The sequence below is a fragment of the Anguilla anguilla genome, chromosome 14 (genome assembly GCF_013347855.1).
Source record: "Anguilla anguilla isolate fAngAng1 chromosome 14, fAngAng1.pri, whole genome shotgun sequence".
NCBI lineage: Eukaryota > Metazoa > Chordata > Actinopteri > Anguilliformes > Anguillidae > Anguilla > Anguilla anguilla.
Genome location: NC_049214.1, coordinates 2,653,871 through 2,673,208, shown reverse-complemented (window position 1 = coordinate 2,673,208; position 19,338 = coordinate 2,653,871). Strand labels below are relative to the sequence as shown.

The 19,338-nt window shown below is 43.4% G+C and overlaps 2 protein-coding genes across 2 annotated transcripts in view; both read left to right on the top strand.

Annotated features, from left to right (window-relative positions):
* Nucleotides 1-7,655, top strand: part of slc27a6 (solute carrier family 27 member 6) — a 30,600-nt gene extending 22,945 nt beyond the window's left edge. Inside the window, exons 6-10 of the mRNA XM_035391325.1 lie at nt 1,042-1,132; nt 2,081-2,279; nt 3,904-4,001; nt 4,177-4,307; nt 4,913-7,655. Of these exons, the coding sequence (XP_035247216.1) occupies nt 1,042-1,132; nt 2,081-2,279; nt 3,904-4,001; nt 4,177-4,307; nt 4,913-5,089 (696 nt within the window). The 3' untranslated portion in view covers nt 5,090-7,655. The remainder of the gene's footprint in view (nt 1-1,041; nt 1,133-2,080; nt 2,280-3,903; nt 4,002-4,176; nt 4,308-4,912) is intronic.
* A 766-nt stretch (nt 7,656-8,421) lies between these two features.
* Nucleotides 8,422-14,918, top strand: isoc1 (isochorismatase domain containing 1). Its single transcript, XM_035390093.1, has 6 exons — nt 8,422-8,439; nt 8,624-8,965; nt 11,045-11,164; nt 12,054-12,257; nt 13,510-13,626; nt 14,576-14,918. Exons 2-6 carry the CDS (start codon nt 8,699-8,701, stop codon nt 14,720-14,722), a joined length of 855 nt encoding a protein of 284 aa, XP_035245984.1. The 5' UTR covers nt 8,422-8,439; nt 8,624-8,698; the 3' UTR covers nt 14,723-14,918.
* The last annotated feature ends 4,420 nt before the right edge of the window (nt 14,919-19,338 follow it).

The following is a 19,338-nucleotide window of genomic DNA, read 5'->3' as shown; positions in this document are numbered from 1 at the left end:
GTGTTTGAGAGGGATTAGTGTGGCCAGAGAGAGCATCCTGGGGCTAGGAACTATAGCCTGGAGCTGTTAGCTGAGAATGTTTCCATCCTGTTCACGTGATTAAGCTTCCCATCCCCATGAGAAACAGACCAACATGTTTTTTCCTCTTCATTTTCCTGGGTATTTTACTTCATTTGCATTTTTTAAAAATTTAAATCAGATCTTTCTAATTCAACAGTTTAAATAAGTTCTTAGATGCCAATGTTAGTACTCCTTTCCTGTTCCTTTTGTTGAATTTAATATTTGTAATGCAGTTTATTTTTGCAGAATATTCCGTTGTGATATTGCACTGTGTTATGATATGAATGCTGTACACTTCTGCAACATGAGTATATTTGTCACGCTAGTACAGCAAATTGTAATGGAAGAGAGACCCCAGCTGGCCCTTCCCTGAAATGGCAATCAGGACATCACCACTGTGCCATTAGTCATTTCCTCTCTTGCCCTCTAGTGGGGTACTTGGGAAATGCAGTTCTTGGTCCTGTGAGGGAGAGTGAGGTTTCATCACTAAAAATGGCCGAAGCTGTCATCACTTGTCAGTGCCACACCAATTTGAACAACCAAAAGTGGTTTTCATGGGAACGATAAATGTTTTGAATGATGAAAGTGAATGATTTACAGCACGGAGTCTGTCCCAGTCATTATTGGGTTAATTCATTTTCAAATACCTTTCATGTTCTTGTTTTAAAACAGTTTGAATAGAAAATTTAGTTTAAACCTTTAGAGCACTGAACTTCTTCATTAAACACAGTGTTTCCATATTGTGTGCCAGGTCTGTGTAAAGGTTGTGTATTTAAATGGTAACTGCAGGGAAATGTGTCTGTGGCGCTGTACTCTCAGAGAAGGGCCCGCAGTGATTTAATTTCACACTGCCCGTGTGAGACACGCCTCAGGGTGTGGAGTATTGCGCAGTGTGAAGACACATAATGACAGCGTGTGTTTAACGGTGTCACTGAACGGTGTCCTGTCTTCTCTCTTTCTCTCTCTCTTTTGTTCCCAAAGCTCATCTTTAAGTATGAGCTGGTGAAATATGACATGGTGAAGGACGAGCCCCTCCTCAACGAACAGGGCTTCTGTCAAAGTGTGAAGAAAGGTAAAAAATTTTTTTTTTTTTAAATAATTTCTTAAAAAAGAAAAGTAATTTTGCTGTCTTGCTTTATACCCCATTCTCCCATGTTGCTGTTATGGTGTGTGCATGTGTCTTTTCTCTTATCAAATGGTTCTAAACAGCAGGAGACTGTTCAGATGGTTTAAACGGTTTGCCAGGGCATTGTGGGGATTTGTATGCAGATTTTTTGCATGCCTAGTTGCGTTCATCAGCGCTCGTTGCTACAACTTCCGCTATCGATTCAGCAGAGCATTGAGGGGCGTGAGCTCTCCTAGGCATGTCGTGTTCACATCGCAATATGTCACAGAACGTCATGACACATCACAGCACGTCATGTTACATGTCAGCCGCTGCCTCGTATCACGCTGCAGTCTGCAGCTCAGGCTCCCACAGAGTCAGAGGAAGACACTATGTGTTCTTTCCAATTGCTTATTTTACCTCCTCGCATCCTTTCCTCACTCCCTATGGAGGTTGCAAGGAATGAATGCGAGGATGGAGGAATCAAGGAAACATTTATTAAGCAAATGGAACATCCTTGTTTAGTCAAGCGTCAGTTTGAAGCCGCGTCAATTACAGACGTGGCAGAGGCTGTGGAGAGGCTGTCCTCGATCGATTTCCGGGTCAGCCGAGGACCAAGGAGACGATACAAGTCTCGAGTAAAACAATTGATTGGAATGAGCCCTGTGTGCAGCTCAACAGCTGGACTGTGAGCACCCAGTCGACCAGTAGGGGTCAGTGGTGAGCATTGAGGCCTGCTGGAACCTTCCCTTCCATGAGCAGCACTGGCGCACAAACGTGTGTCGCCCTGCCAGGCTGCCGGCCACAGTCAGCACTGGCACAGTCCGGATGCCAAACCAGGAACAGTGCATTAGCAGGATGCGCCTCCCAGCTGCCCCTGTTGCATTGTGGGTCACCTGTGCGTCTCCCCCCCAGGTGAGACGGGCCTGCTCCTGTCCAAGGTGAACGCCAGCGCACCCTTCTTCGGCTACGCGGGCAGCAAACAGCTGACGGAGAAGAAGCTCATGAGAGACGTGTTCGCCAAGGGAGACCTGTACGTGAACACCGGCGACCTGATGATGCAGGACAGGGAGGACTTCATCTACTTCAGGGACAGAGTCGGCGACACGTTCAGGTACGCGTCGCGATCTTAACATCGTGCTCTGGCAATGCTGCAGGCCTACATCCTCTCCTGTGAGCTTTCCCACAGCTACGGTCACACTTCAGAGATATGAGCCCTTTGGGAAAGGGGGCTGTTCATACATCCGCTTCAGTTTGAATCATTCATTGGAATGGTTAGTTGTTTTTTTGTTTTGTTTTTCTAGCTGCAAATCCTTTGTTAAATGAATAACCAATCAAGCAGCCTGAAAAGTTTGAATGAATAACCAATCAAGCAGCCTGAAAAGGGATCTCATTTGAAAATTCTTTTTTTTTTTTTTTCGGCTTTTCCGGAAAATGGATCATAATAATAACCTATCAGTAGTTGACGACTGTTAGCAAAAAAAAAAAGCCAAAAATGGGTCTTTCTATTGTCCAGGAAAATTATAAACATTACAAACTGTTGAAACGCTATAAAGAATAGATATGTGTTGATTGCACAGAAACTGAAAGCTGTTGAAAAGTCCCGGAAAGAATGGACGACCCTGGTCATGAAAGCACCAGCTAGGGAACACTGAACTGTTACTGACGTGCTTAATTAATATGGTAAATGGACTGCATTTATATAGCGCTTTTATCCAAAGCGCTTTACAATTGATGCCTCTCATTCGCCAGAGCAGTTAGAGGTTAGGGGTTAGGTGTCTTGCTCAAGGACACTTCGACATGCCCAGGGCGGGGTTTGAACCGGCAACCCTCCGACTGCCAGACAATCGGTCTTACCTCCTGAGCTATATCGCCCCTATAATAAATTATCTTTCCTTTAATAAATACGGACATCAACATGCTTTTATATTTCGTGGTTCCCGTGGAAACTTGCATCTGATTTAAGTGGAACCTAAAACAGTTATAAATAGAGGTGCATTTCCCTTTTAATCAATAGAAAGCGTGACTCATTTCCGTTTGAGTGCTCACTTTTTTGCCTCAGCGATAAAAACAAAATTTATGTATTGTATAATGAGAAGCTTTAAAAGGCATAATTGCTTATGGTCCATAACCTTTTCTGTTGACTGGTCAGTCCATAGCTCTGAGGCTCGTATCTCTAATGTTTTTTTTCTGTAATTAACTTAAGTGTTTAATTCAGGGGGTCTGGAGCTCTAGTTCTGAAGAGACACAGGTTCAGTTGTTTTTTGTTTTCACCTGAAAGTCAGCAATCAGTTTAGACCCAAGAAACCAGGTTGAGGTGAGGCACCTGTGTAATCAATGCTCGATGAATGATAAAATGATTGGTTAAGTGCTGAATAAATTATTAAATGATTGGTTAACTGCTTAGTAAATGATTAAATGATTTGTTAACTGCTGAGTAAATGATTGGTTAAATGTTGGGTAAATGATTAAATGATAGGTTAAGTGCTGGGTAAATGAATAAATTAAAAGTGTTAAATTAAAAGTGAATTTCCTGTGTAAATGCATAGTGTTTAAAAAAGTAAGGATTAGGCTGTCTGCTAAGGAAAACCCATTTTTAAAAAATAATTTGTGTGACTGGGTATCCTTGTGTGTGTAGCAGTAAAAGAGCACGTGTGTGCGGTCAACCTACCCTGTATAAATGAAGGTTAATAATAAATTCAGTTTTAAACTTGACTGTCGTGACGTGCCTGTTTCAGGTGGAAGGGGGAAAATGTGGCAACGACGGAAGTGGCAGAAATTCTGGGGCTCGTGGACTTCATTCAGGAGGTCAACGTTTACGGGGTGGAGGTCCCAGGTAAGTGCGCACGCTTCTGTTCTTCACTCCTCTCTTTTTCCAAACTCAAAATGGCTGGCTTTGTGTCCGTCAAACAGTCGTCATGGATACACATAGCTCGCGCACATCGGGCCCTGCTTCAGTTATGTTTTTATCCAATGGACAGTCAGTGTGACAAGTGCGACTGTGTTTGCAGGGAGCGAGGGCAGAGCCGGGATGGCCGCCATCATCATCAGGCCCAGCTGTGAGTTCGACGGGAAGAAGCTGTTCGACCACGTGGTCCGCCACTTACCTGGCTACGCTCGCCCACTGTTCATCCGGATTCAGGTAAGTTGCGGAAACAGCCCGTTTTTAATGAGTCCATTTCCACATAAACACAGGAAGGGTGCATTTACTTTATTGCTTTATCTCAGATGTATTTCCAATGCATTCATTCTGACAGGCACTTTTAAAGAGTTACAAGGGTTCTGCGCATTAAAGGGTTCTGTGCATTAAAGGGTTCTGTGCATTAAAGGGTTCTAAGCATTAAAGTGTTCTGTGCATTAAAGGGTTCTAAGCATTAAAGGGTTCTGTGCATTGAAGGGCTCTGAGCATTAAAGGGTTCTGTGCATTAAAGGGTTCTGAGCATTATAGGGTTCTGAGCATTAAAGGGTTCTAAGCATTAAAGTGTTCTGTGCATTAAAGGGTTCTAAGCATTAAAGTGTTCTGTGCATTAAAGGGTTCTAAGCATTAAAGTGTTCTGTGCATTAAAGGGTTCTAAGCATTAAAGGGTTCTGTGCATTAGGCATATTAACTGACTACATCATGCACTGTCTGGTCCACGCTGAACGGTGCCATTGCCGACCAAGGCATTGTCAACATGAGTAACAGGAGTGCGCACTGACCATGTGTTTCTCTTGAAGAAATATATTTATTATTTTTTTACGTTCTAGGAATTCATGGAAACGACCGGAACCTTGAAGCATCAGAAATTTCGGCTGGTGGAGAGCGGATTCGACCCGTCGGCCATATCCGACCCGCTCTACTTCCTGGACGGCGGAGAGCAGCGCTACGTCCCGCTGGACGACGGCCTGTACGGGAACATCGTGTCCGGGCTGCTCAAGCTGTGAGGGGCGCGAGCGGAGGGGCGGCTGCGCCTGGGACAGGGGATCGGGTCGCTCCGTTACAAAGGAGGTGCTCCAGATCGCCTTCAGCTCATTTGCAGTGTCACTGTATGCGTTTGGAGGTTTTTTTTGGGGGGGTGGGGGGGTTAACAATGGAAATACTGCTCATAATCAGCCCCTCTCTTTGAATAATGAAGGAGCCCCTCATTGTGAGAGTTTGGGACAGGCGGCGCAGCTGAATAATGAATGAGAGAGAGAGAGATTGTGGACGGGGGCGCAGTGACACGCGTCAGCCTCAATCAAACGTCGGGAGATCGAATGGCTGAGTCGGGGCGGGGGGGGAGACTGCAGCCATCCACGCGTGACAGCTGTGCTCGTTCTGATCAGACATCAGCGTCCTTGAACTCTCCAGGGCGCCCAAATGTGCAGCGCTTCCTGCTGGGCATCGAACCGACAACCTCCAGAGCTCTACCTCCTCAGCCAGCGTGGCACCCGGTGTTCCACGGGACCCCCCCTCAGTGAAAGGCATCATACTGCCACGTCCCATGTGAAAAAAAAATTGTACAGAATACTCGAAGTATAATGAACATTTTTAAATATGATTATTTTATATAATTGTGCTTCGAGTGTGCTGAGTGTACTACTTTTTTCACCTGGGATGTAAATATGTGGAGTGTAACTATAAGCTCACATAATGATTAATATATTTCACAGCGCTGTTTTTTTTTTTTATTAAAAAAATGTATGCGTTGCAATATGTAAACGTGGCAATAATCTGAATTTCTACAGCGTTGCAGTAGCTTGACGCTCTGCCTTAAGGCAGCATATTCCATTTATGAAAGGGATCTGGTTGTGGAAAAACTTCAGTTGGCTCCTACTTTGGCCGATATCAGCCAAATGTACAGCGTAAAAAAAAAATAAAATAAAATAAAAATGAAAGTAAAAATTATACACATGGTGGAACAGTTCGAAGGCCTCGGAAAATCCCCTGGTCACTGTGATTGTGCTGTCATTTCCAGCGTGGTTTACTGTGAATCGTGATTTAAAGTGAAATGTTTACTCTGTGAGCTAATGGCAGAAGACTGAGAGGAACGTGTGTAGGGCTTCTCCACTGAAGAATCAGCAGATGTGCTTTCTACCCTTTCAAAGGTTTCCTCAACATCATTGAAGCTTGTTGCTGCCAGCCTCTAATATGGATCAATTTGTGTGTTTAATGGTTTACACTGTGTAAAGTGCTACTTTTTCCTCTGGCAATTTGTACGTTCCTTTAACATTTATGATGTAATACGTCATTTAGAATGTGTGATGTTGAAATTGATTGTACATTAGTAATGCAGTAATGTATTTTAATTATTTCTGTGAAGGAGTGTACTTTGATTTAACTTGACCAATCGAATGAAAATACAGTCGTTTAGCTTGAACAAAATACTTTTTTTATTTTAATGTTACAAAAAATAAATACATCTGGTGCTCAAGGTGGAGCTGAACATAACACATATGCACTTATTTTCACACCACAGACAACAGCTAAGCTCTCACAGAGTGGAGTCGGAGGAAGACCTTTCAGACGTGCCTTTGGCGTAAAACGGGTGCCCAGTTGACCAGCGGAGGTCGCTAGAGAGCAATGAAGCACAGACCCCTAATTGACTGAACCCTCCCGTACCCTGGGTGGCAATTACATAGATGATAACTGATGATATCGCGCACGCACATATGTGCACACACGCACATGCACGCACATATATGCATGTATGTGCGCGCACAGGCATATACGCACACACATGCATGCACACATACACTCACACACACGTACGCGTGCACACACACACGCAAGCACACGCACATACAAAACACAAACTGGGAAAAGAAAGGGAATTAAGCATGAAGCAAATTGGGAACACACACGTGATGTAGGTGTAGCGTATAGCATTATGGAATATTCTGGAAAATCGTGTATAGGCCTACTACAACAGCACAGATCATTGTTAGCATTCTTGCGGACTACCATTTTAAACCTGAAGTAATGTTCACTGAAAATCAGTAATGCAGCTAATGTTTTTTTTTTTTTTTTTTAAATAATTTTTTAATTTATTTGCAGTGCTTGTGGTTGCGTGTAGTGATACCTGTATGAATGTCAGAAATGTGATTTTTTTTATGGTTGTCAAAATGGTGATTTCAAATTTCAGAGCCGGTAAATTTTGTGTGAGTGACCCAAAGGATCGGATTCTTTTGTAGCATGGTACAGTTCTTGCAGATATTTGTATTAAATACTATTCTTGGCGCCATTTTGTGAAACAGATCCATTTTATAAAATTTTTCAAAAAGTGTCAAAACTCTTCCAGCTATTACACTGATCAACTCAGGGTTCCCTGCCATGCACAGAAAGTATCTCAGCAGTCTTGTATATAATCATGTAAGAAGCAATACATTGTATATTTTTGCCATTCTTTAAACCTTAACAGTGCAGTTAAGAATTATATTTTTAAACTTTCTGCTCTGTGAATATCTTTCTGCTTCTGTGAATATGGAGTATCATAAAAAAAATGTTAATGTAATAAAAAATAGAAATGATTTTTCTGAATTCACTTCAAATGTTTCATTGCCAGGACCTCGGATGCCTTTGAAATTCCACCCAGTTTGAATTTGTTTTACATTCCTAATCCCCCCTGAGGGGGTTCTATGAATATGGTCGCGACAATCTTTCTAATTACACTAAGAATTTACCTGTGCAAAAGTAGGAACAGGTCAATAAGGACGGACAGCGGCAATGCGTCTATTAACGAATACAGTAACTAATCAAAAAGGCAATAATATAATGATATCCATAATTGTAATTGATCGCAAATTCTGTAGTTTACCTGTGACATTGGAAGAACACGCTGCGCTCACATGATTGAATGCGCCAGGTGGGTCGTGCTCGAATAGAATTCCAGTCTGGTTTGCAAAGGCTGGGGCATTCGTAGAGGCCAAACCTTTCCGTAATCCTCTTACATTAAATTCAATTTTATTTGTACGTGGCTTTATATAGAGGGAATTCTCACTAAGCAGCTTTACAGAGCACGGACCTACACTTGACCAAGTGCTCGCCTAGGTCAACATCTGAGGTGGAAAATCCCATTTTCAGGAAGTAAAACGTCCTCCTCTTTTGTTCCTGTCACCTGGATTTGCTAATTAGCACAATTCTTCAGCAAGCGGGAGGCAGAACTAATTACTTCAACCAGCTGGCTGAGTTCATGGGTGGAAAATATGAGACAATATGACTAAATAAATAAACAAAGAGTTGCTCACGACAAGAAGGGTTTGAATCCTGGCCTGGGCCTTTCTGTGTGGAGTTTGAATATTCTCACCGTGTCCGCGTGGGTTTCCTTCCACAGTCCAAAGAAATTTAGTCTTTACTGTTTTGCCTAGTTTTAGGCAAAATTATTTCAAGATATTCGCACTTTCGGGAGAAATTTTGTATTTGAAATTGATTGCGAAATTGACCCATCTACGTCGCTCCATAATTTATGAGTGACTATTTCTTTCTTCTTTGTTTTACAGTAGGGTGAAGGTTGAGAGGTCGGCGCGGCACGGAGCGAGCAGACTCCCCGCCCACTCCGGCTCTCAACAGTCATCATGGCGGATGTTCCACACAGCAACAACAATCACGTCCCGGTCCTTTTCTCGTTTTCTGTGTTTTCACGACCGTCCTCTGTGCCGCTAGGTTCGGGGCACGAAGTGCTTATCCAGAAGTTTCTGTCAATATACGGATACCAGATCGACATCCACCGCAAGTTCGTGATCCAGCTCTTCTCGGACGAGTGGGGTCAATATATTGATTTGCCCAAGGGATTTGTCATAACTGAGAAATGCAAGCTACGATTGGTACCTCTGCAAGTAGATGTAAGATTGCTTCCTTTTAAGTTAACTATCAGTTGTAATGCTAGCTGCAATAGCTACCTTGCAACATAACTGCAAGGATCAATTAGCCTACTTGTGCTGAATGAATGTGAATTTCCCTAGCAAGGTACCTAGCCAGAATGAATTTCGCATGTGAGGTGACTAGACCAACTTAACTTACTTTAACATCTGTAGCGGCGTGGTAGTTTGCGAACGTTGTCTTTATTAATATGCTGGCTATTCACCTGGCTTCGACATCGTGTCTAAATTGGCACCTTGTTTTCTCATAAAACTGTAGCTAGGCTATATATACCTAAAACAGTGTTATTAAGCGATTTGTGTTTTGCCTGTGGATACGCCACGCAGCCGTCTGGTCAGGAAGTGTGCTATAACCGGTCAATTGAAGATAGAACACATGTTGGAATTGAGATGATGCACGTAGCCTATATTACATCAAGTAATAGTTCATTGATTTTCATATCCCTATAATTTTAGAATTATAGCTGCATTGAAAAACGGTTTGTCGTTAATTCAGTATTTAACAATAAGTTATAAGTGGCAGAATGTTACTTTCTGTGGACTTACTGCGCAATTTGTCATGTTCAGTTTAACGTTTACAATAGCCCGCGTGCTTGTATTTTGTAGTTGTGAGACTACAAAATACTTGGTGTACCATTTGGTTGTTACACTTCAGCTCTATCCACTGCCGAGTTCTTATGTAGTATTTAATTATTTTGAAAATGAATGATATTTTAGCCTATAATCCTGACATTTAAAACTGCATTCGTATAAACTGCTTAATGTAAAACGGCCAATGTTTATTCACGATGAATGCTCTTGCGAGTGCGCGCAATAGATCAGTGCCTGAAGATGGAATTGTCATTGTGGGTAAAACATTTTATATGCGGTTAAACGGCACAATATTTATTAAATGGGTGTAGTTGCGAAGTGAAGGAACACGTTCATTTGTATTTCGACCTGACAACCGCGAACGCGTGGACGCATTAGTCGTTGCAGAATGTGCAGTAGCCTATTAGTGATCTAACAAATTGGGACAGTTATAATCCCGAGAGGGTGGGGTATTTTCTGATTTGCTGGTACATCGGTCTGAATGGAAACACAGGAACGGGAAGGCGGAGTTAGTACAGTAATTATGTGTGCACTAGTGGACTACATGCAAGGCTGCTTCGCAATTCAGAGGGAAGTCGACCGTGATGCCGCTTGTCGTTGTTGGGGAAAGACGGTAAATGAGCCCGCGTGGATGGTCCGACTCCACAGGGGCATTTGAGCGATGAGCCGCTGTTCCTCTGCCAAGGCGGCCTTTTCCCATCAATCAATTGCAGGACATTCTGTCCTTACTTCCAGTGAGCTGTCAGCAGTGTCCCTTTAGACCATGCTTAAGTGCCGTTATCTGCAGTGGAGTGGGCTTGTGCCAGGTTGGCCCCTGACACTGCTGCTGACTGCGGTGACGGTTTGACTTCCAGCCGCACGGCAGTGCTTCTCTTGTGCACCGGTCGAATCTTACTGACGTGCAGCAAGTTCAAGGGCAGTACCCACATTTTGCAATTCTGCGTTCCACCAATGGAGTCTTACTTGCGTTGTCCGGTTCACTTGTTCCTCCAGGGAAGTTTTGTTTGTACTTTCTGGCTCACTAAAATAGTTGATAGTACAACTGAAATTGTTCCACGTTTAAACTGTAAATGCGCCGATATGCATAGACAGCAGATTCAAATACACTTCCTTCTCTGTAGGTATTGGGTGAAAAAATTCATATTAGTAAACAGAGCCAAGAATATTGATGAAAATAATGCTATGAAAAATAATCTATGAAAATGTTTAAAAAAGTTTTAATGATCCCAAATTGGCTGCTGCCAATGCATTTTAACACAACTAACCTTTGTCAGGGTATAATACAAACTTTTAAAAAATGCCCGATACTATATTATATATATGACTGCAAAATTGACTTCACAGTCACTATACCTAATTCCAGATGTGCTTAACAGCCATCCAGCTGCTCAGGTGAGAACAGTAGGTAAGTGTTTTATGCGGCAGTAGAGAACGACGTCTGTCCTTTTGCAGATGACGACTCTGGGCAACCTGTCTGCCTCCACCACGGTCTTCTTCTGCTGTGACATGCAGGAAAGGTTCCGTCCTGCCATCAAGTACTTTGGTGACATCATCAGTGTGGGCCAGAGACTGGTGAGAATTTTTTTTTGCTTGTTTTTTATTTACATGGATGGTAATGGTAAATGGACTGCATTTATATAGCGCTTTTATCCAAAGCGCTTTACAATTGATGCCTCTCATTCGCCAGAGCAGTTAGGGGTTAGGTGTCTTGCTCAAGGACACTTCGACACGCCCAGGGTGGGGTTTGAACCGGCAACCCTCCGACTGCCGGACAATCGGTCTTACCTCCTGAGCTATGTCGCCCTACATACATGTTAATTTCATTACAAAAAAATATTTTCTTTTGCTAGATGTTTTTAAAATCTACTGGTATCTAAAGAGTTAACGTGTTTAAATATACATACATGGTCTGGTTTATACTACTGTTAGGCTGTTATTTATACAAGCTGTATACAAAGCTTTTGTTCAGTGAAAAATTACGCTTGGGATTGACCTGTGTTCAATCAGCGTTTGTCCTCAAATTTTTCGTAAATGCAAACAGTACACGTTAGAGGACAGGGGCTCACTGCCGCTGTCAATCACTGCACCTGCTGTGGCCATGAAGCTCCGCCCCCATTCGTCTGCCCCTCAGCCAGCCGATCGTCTGTCGCCTCAGTCTTCCTGTCAGTTAAACCGTTGCCCTCCACCATTTCCTGACGGTTGCCTCCAATGTGAAAGCTTTTGTTGAACATATTTGTTTAAAAAAAAAAATCTTTATTCTTTATTGAACCTGGGCTTGTAAGGACTCTTGGATGTGTGGACACCCCGTTGATGGACAGGCACCTCTAAAATGAGGCTGAGTCACCAAGTAGTTTTCTGAAATTTTGGGTAATTCTCCGCCTGGCATTCAGACGCTCGGCTCAGCATGAGAACGTGTGCGGTGTTTTACGGTTCTCTCTCTCCCTCTCTCCTGTGACGGCAGCTTCAGGGGGCTCGCATTTTGGGGATCCCGGTGATTGTGTCGGAGCAGTACCCCAAGGGCCTGGGGAGCACGGTGCAGGAGATGGACCTGACGGGGGCCAAGCTGGTGATCCCCAAAACCAAGTTCTCCATGGTGCTCCCCGAGGTGGAGGTCGCCCTCGCGGAGATCCCGGGACTGCGGAGCGTCGTCCTGTTCGGGGTGGAGGTAAGAGGAACCGCTCCTCTTTAGGGGGGGGGGAATAGGAGGAACTGCTCCTGTTCAGGATGGAGGTAGGAGCAATCGCTCCTGTTTGGGGTGGAGGTAGGAGGAACCGCTCCTCTTTGGGGTGGGGGGGGGGGAATAGGAGGAACTGCTCCTGTTCAGGATGGAGGTAGGAGCAATCGCTCCTGTTTGGGGTGGAGGTGAGAGGAACCGCTCCTCTTTGGGGTGGGGGGGTGGGGGGGGGAATAGGAGGAACTGCTCCTGTTCAGGATGGAGGTTGGAGGAAGCGCTCCTGTTTGGGGTGGAGGTGAGAGGAACCATTCCTGTTTGAGGTGGAGGTAGGAGGAACTTCTCCTGTTTGGGATACAGGTAGGAGGAACCGCTCTTATTCGGGGTGGATGTGCAGTGGGTGGAACTGCTTCTGTTTAGGGTGGAGGTAAAGGAACCACCAGCATAGATTGACCTGTGAAACTAATGTTGACTCTGCTGCAGAGTGTAGTCTTAGGCCATATGCAGTCTCAGTATGGACCTTACTCTACTCCTTAGAGCGAATGTGTACAAATACAACTGGAAACCAGACTAAAGACTGGATAAAGCAGTAAATTTTATTCATTAAAGTGCAGTGGTATATTCAGTTTCTGGCTGCTTCCCAGTGTGTAAGTTTGATTGACACCACTCAGGCCCGCCCCCCTCCACGCTCACACGTACAGCATGTCGCTGATTGGCTCAGGTTTGGGAATTCGTCTTGTTGACGGCTCCAGTGCTCCCCCATTGACATCTAACTACACCCTTAGACTGACCACTCAGGTCCTCACAACCCTGGTTTCTCTGACTCCTCATCTCGGTTTAAGGCCTAAGACCGCATTCAGTAGTTGGTTCTCATTACCAGCACAGAGAACTGGCTAGAAGTTAAAAAAAAAAAAAAAAAGGATTTTTACTGCCATCTGGTGGCAAAACAAGTTGTTTAGTTCAAGTGAAACAGGAGGGGGTGGCACGGTGGTGTTGTGGGTGCTCCAGCCTGTCTTGGGTGTATTCCTGCCTCTCACCCAATGCATGCTGGGATAGGCTCCAGAAACTCCCACGTTCCTGCCTAGGGATAAGTGGGTATAGCGGGATAAGCACAAAGGAGCAAAATGTCTAATACTTCATAAACATCAGAAACTATAGATAAATATATATATAAATGATGACTGGGTTCATTAAAAGATGAAGTTCTGTCTGGGATAACTCTCTGTCTCTGGTCGTTGGCTTGTAGACTCATGTCTGCATCCAGCAGACGGCCCTGGATCTGATTGGCCGGGGCCTGGAGGTTCACATCGTTGCCGACGCCTCGTCGTCACGCAGCATGATGGACAGGATGTTTGCCCTGGAGGTAAACCCGTAGCCCCTGGCTGCTTTACCACGTCACGTCTATGTGTTTCACATTTCGCATGTTATCCATTTACACACGGTGGTTATTTTATGGATCTTTGAGCAAAAAAGATTATTCAGTGTCAAGTAATGTGTCATTAAGACTTGACATTACAGGCATTTAGCAGACTCTTTTATCCAGGGCGACTTACACAACAATCTACATAGCATTTACACTGCATCCATTTATACAGCTGGATATATACTGAAGCAATGCGGGTTAAGTACCTTGCTGAAGGGTACAATGGCAGTGTCCAACTTGGGAATCAAACCTGTGACCTTTAGGTTTCAAGCCCAGTTCCTTACCCATGATACTGTACTACACTTTAGACCAAGATGACCAGATTGAGAAAATTCCACACGGGGTTTGTGTCGTGTTTGAGTCAGGAAACCCCAGGTTGCCCCTGGGAAACAGTTGCTAGGAGACAGACAGGCCTGAACTTGACCCCGGGGGATGCACAGAGCAGGAAGGAAAGCTTAATTATTTCAGGAACACAATGCACCTGGTGGATTAAATAGTTAAGGCAGTGGTGTCAAACTCGTGCCATGGAGGGCCGTGTGTATGCAGGTTTTCATTCCAGCCTCAGATCTTGATTATATAATTAGTTAAATTATTTGCTGAATTAGGGATGCAGGTTTGTGCACAATGGTGACCCGACGTCTATGGTGACCCGCATTGTCTAAATAAAAATTTTCTTATATTCTGTGCTTCAATGCAGTTAAACGCATATGGCTGAATGAGTAATTGGACTCAATTAAGGCAGCATTAATTGGTTGGAATGAAAACCTGCATACACACGGCCCTCCATGGCACGAGTTTGACACCACTGAGTTAAGGAGTTTGAGTTGGCGCACAGTCCTGAATCGGATGGGCGCATCCAGCCCTCCGTTTTAACGGGCTTTTCTTCCAGCGACTGGCCCGAACCGGAATAACCGTCACCACCAGCGAGGCGGTGCTCCTCCAGCTGGTGGCCGACAAGGACCACCCGAAATTCAAGGAGATCCAGAACATCATTAAAGCCAGCGCTCCGGAATCCGGCCTGCTGTCCAAGGTGTGAGCGCCGCCCCGCGCGGCAGGCTCGACCCCGTAGGGGAAGGGTGGGGCGAGGGGGGGTACTGCAGGGAGCGCCGCCTAATTGTGTCCCCGAGATTTTAGATCATGAAAAAGAAGGTTCCCGCCTGGCCAACGTTCAGTAGTTCCGGTCTCGGAAATGGCAGATTTCGCCCCAGCCCCGACACCATTGCCTCCACCTCCACCACTGCATATATTTGCCCCACCCCCCCCTTGATTTCTTCTATTATTGCATGTTTGTCACACTCAATGGTTTCATATCTTTAGAAAAAATAATATCAAACAAAGGGAACCAGAGTAAACAGAAAACGCATTTGTTAAATAATTTCATTTATTTAATGAAACAAGTTATCAAACACCCATATCACCTATGTGAAAAAGTAATTGCTCCCTTAAACTTAACTGGTTGCGCGAACTTTAGCAATAATAACTGCACCCAAACGCTTCCTATAATTTGATATCAGTCTTTTGCACTGCTGTGGAGGAATTTTAGCCCACTCTTCTTTGCAGAACTGCTTTAATTCAGACAAATTGGTTGATTTTTGAGCATGGACTGTTTGTTTCAGGTCCAGCCACAGCATCTCCATTGGGTTCAAGTCAGGACTTTGACTAGGCCACACCAAAACCTTAATTTTGTTTCTTTTCAGCCATTTAGATGTGGACTTGCTGTTCTGTTCTGGATCATTGTCTCGCTACATAAACCAATTATGCTTGAGCTTCAGCTCACTGACAGATGACCAGATATTCTCCTTAAGAATGTTCTGGCACAGAGCAGAATTAATGGTTCCTTCAATAATGTCATTCAGGTTCCGAGGCAGCAAAGCATCTCTGCACCATTTCTGACTGCTGGTGTGGTGTTCTCACTGTGAAATGCTGTATGTTTACACTGGACATAATGGGAACCGTGTCTTCCAGAAAGTTCCACTTTTGCCTCATCCATGCATAGAACATTATCCCGAAAGGCTTTGGGATCGTCCAGGTGCTTTTTTGCAAATGTGAGAGGAGCACTGATGTTTCTCTTGGTTAGCAGTGGTTTCCGCATTGCTACTCTTCCATGAATCTCATTTTTTCCCAGTCTCTTATTGTGGAGTCATGAGCACTGAGCTTAGTTGAGGCTGGGGAGGCCTGCAGTTCTTTAGAGGTTCATCTGGAATCTTTTATAACTTTCTGGATGAGTTGTTGCTGCGCCCTTGTATAAATTTTGGCAGGCCAGCTACCTCTGGGAAGATTCACCACTGTTCCAAGTGTTTTCCATTTGGAGATAATGGCTCTCACTGGTTTGGTGGAGGCCTAGAGCTTTACAAATAGCTTTGTAACCCTTTACAGACCGATATTTTGAAAACTTTTTTTCTCTCATCTCTTCTGGAATTTAATTGTATCGTGGCATAGTGTGCTTGTAGAAACTCTGTGGTGACTACTTCACTCTGATGGTAAGGTTGTATATGGCAGGTTTAGATTCAACAGGTCAGGCTGTAATCAAGCCTGGCTGTGTTCAATCAGCTGAATCTAATTATCAATTAAATTGTTAATTGGTTGATTGAGCAACTGATAATTTGATTGATAATTAGATTCAGCTGATTGAGCACAGCCTCACCTGTTAAATCTAAACCTCAGTCATATACAACCTTACCATCAGAGTGAAGTAGTCACCACAGAGTTTCTACAAACACACTATGCCACAACAAAATTAAATTCCAGAAGAGATGAGGAAAAAAAAGTTGTCAAAATATCAGTCTGGAAAAGGGTTACAAAGCAATTTCTAAAGCTATTGGATTCCACTGAACCACAGTGAGAGCCATTGTCTCCAATGAAGAGCAATTGGAACAGTGGTGAATCTTCCCAGGAGTGGCTGGCCGACACAAATTTCTCCAGGGGCGCAGTGACAACTCATCCAGGAAGTCACAAAAGATTCCAGAAGAAATGTTGTTCTGTTTAGTCTCAGTTAAGGTCAGTGTTCATGACTCCACAATAAGAAAGAAACTTATTTAAAAAAATGGGATTCACAGGAGAGTAGTAAGGCGGAAACCACTGCTAACCAAGAGAAACATCAACGCTCGTCTCACATTTGCAAAAATGCAACCTGGATGATCCTCAAGCCTTTTGGTTAATGTTCTGTGGACAGATTCAAAAAGTAAAACTTTTCGGATGACGCAGGTCCCATTATGCCTGGCGTAAGGCAAATACAGCATCTCACAGTGAGAACATCATGCTAACAGTCAAACATGGTGGTGGTGTGATGGTGCTGAGATGCTTTGCTGTCTCGGTACCTGGACGACTTGCCATTATTGAATGAGCCATGAATTCTGCTTTGTATCAGAAAATTCTTAAGGAGAATGTCTGGTCATCTGTCCGTGAGCTGAAGCTCAAGCATAATTGGGTTATGCAGCGAGACATTCATCCAAAACACAACAGCAAGTCCACATCTGAATGGCTGAAAAGAAGCTGAATTAAAGTTTTGGAGTGGCCTAGTCAAAGTCCTGACTTGAACCCAATAGAGATGCTGTGGCTGGACCTGAAATTGAGCAGTTCATTCTCAAAAACCTTCCAGTTTGCCTGAATTGAAGCAGTTCTGCAAAGAAGAGTGGGCTAAAATTCCTCCACAGAAATGCGAAAGACTGATATCAAATTATAGGAATCATTTGGGTGCAGTTATGATTGCTAAAGTTGGTGCAACCAGTTATTAAGTTTAAGGGAGCAATTGCTTTTTCACATGGGTGAAATGGGTATTTGTTAACTTTTTTCATTGAATAAATGAAAATTTCCCAAATGTGTTTTCTGTTTACTCTGGTTCCTTTTGTCGAATATTACATTTTGTCTAAAGATATGAAACCATTCAGTGTGACATACGCAATAATAGAGGAAATCAGGAAATAAGAAATCAGGAAGAAATCGGGGGGGGGGGGGGAGGAATGTCACGCCACTGCAGTGGTGGAGGTGGATGTGATGGTGTTGGGGGTGGGGCAAAAACTGCCATTTCCAAGGCTGGAACCGCTGAACAGTGGCCAGATACTTTTCCACGGCACCGTGTCTGTAGGTTGGTGTTGAGTCGCGCGTTGACTTGGTGTTGACCTTCTTCTTTGGCACCCGTTTTCAATAAATGTAAAATGTTTAGAATAATAAATATCAGACAGCAGTGTTGTATTAAATGAATGCAGAGGTTAATTTGCTGTGTACACACACACACACACACACGTTGTGTAGAAGCACACTGTATCTGCGTACCCATCTCAAAATCAAGGCGCTCTCCTGAGAAGGTGGTTTGTTTTCTTTGTATGTTTACCTGCTAAGAAGGGAAAATAATTTCTGGGACATCCACATACACGTGCACACAGTACCTGCACAAACCTGCACGTTCTTCATCTTGAATATTCTATCTAACATTCTTGCACTGTATTTCAACCCAATTTAGTTCTGGTCCAAGCATATAGCACTAAATGCATACTGAGGTATTTTACGATTTACTGATTGTTTTCATTGTGTTTCTTAGCTCGCACTCTTGCTACCCATATCCTGGTCCTGTATAGCAGCATGATGTGTTATGTTGAATGAGAAATACAGGTCCTGCTTAACTCCTGTAAAGCTGTGTTTAGGTTTACACTCCCCTGACCCCTCATTTTGGGGATTGAATACTCTGACCCCGGTTTGATCGAATTTGTTGATTTCCACTTGGATTATCTCCAGTTCTGGATGGTTGCTGTACCTTCTGGTTTTTGGTGTAGTTCAGCACTTCAGTACGTATTTTTAATCACTGATTAGCTAAAGACTCTTATTGTAAGTCACTGATGTTGGATGTCAGGTGTCCACATACTTTTGGCCATGTAGTGCGTATTAGCTTCTGGGTATCAGAAGGAAAGGCTAAGAAATAAACTATCAAATTTCATTTCTACACGCTCTGTCCTTAATTCAAGCTGGCCTAGGACAAATGCTTATTCTTTAGATAAGATTTAGATAAAATTTGACCGTACTCCTGCAGATCCCTAAGTTTCCAGCGAAATATGTTATCAGCCAAATCATACAGTCATGACAGAATTCTGTTCTTAATATCGGTTTATTATATTTCTGGATGGTCAGTAATCTGCAGGAATTGTTCTGATCTCCAAAGTGGATTATGGGCTGTACTTCAAATAACTGACAAATGAGTCATTCTTTTGGGTACTTGCATGTCATTACAAGCTTTAAAGTTACTGAAATCAGCATAAAATGTACAAAAAGTAGGTTTACTTTGGTTTCTCAAATCTAAGGATCGAACACACCACAGTTAGATTGGAGAGGAGCCTGAGAATCTGATTGTAGAAATACACAGAGTACAGTTTGCCACTGGTCTCATTCACACTGTTCAAGAGCACAGTCTGATGTGGTAGAAAGGTCATTTTTTCTTTCTGAAGAATTAATAAAGGTGCCTATTTAATAACTGTTCACACTGATTGTAAAGCAGCTGTTGAAGGTACTCTCTGTTGTGAAGTTTTAGACGTGTGCACTTTAAACTCTGTTACGTAAATAAAACTACACACATTTGTTTTGTATCTGCTGGCTTAAATAAATGTTTGTACGTACTGCACAAGTCCTTCTGTTTGTTTGGTTTTTTCCACAGGATACAAATTA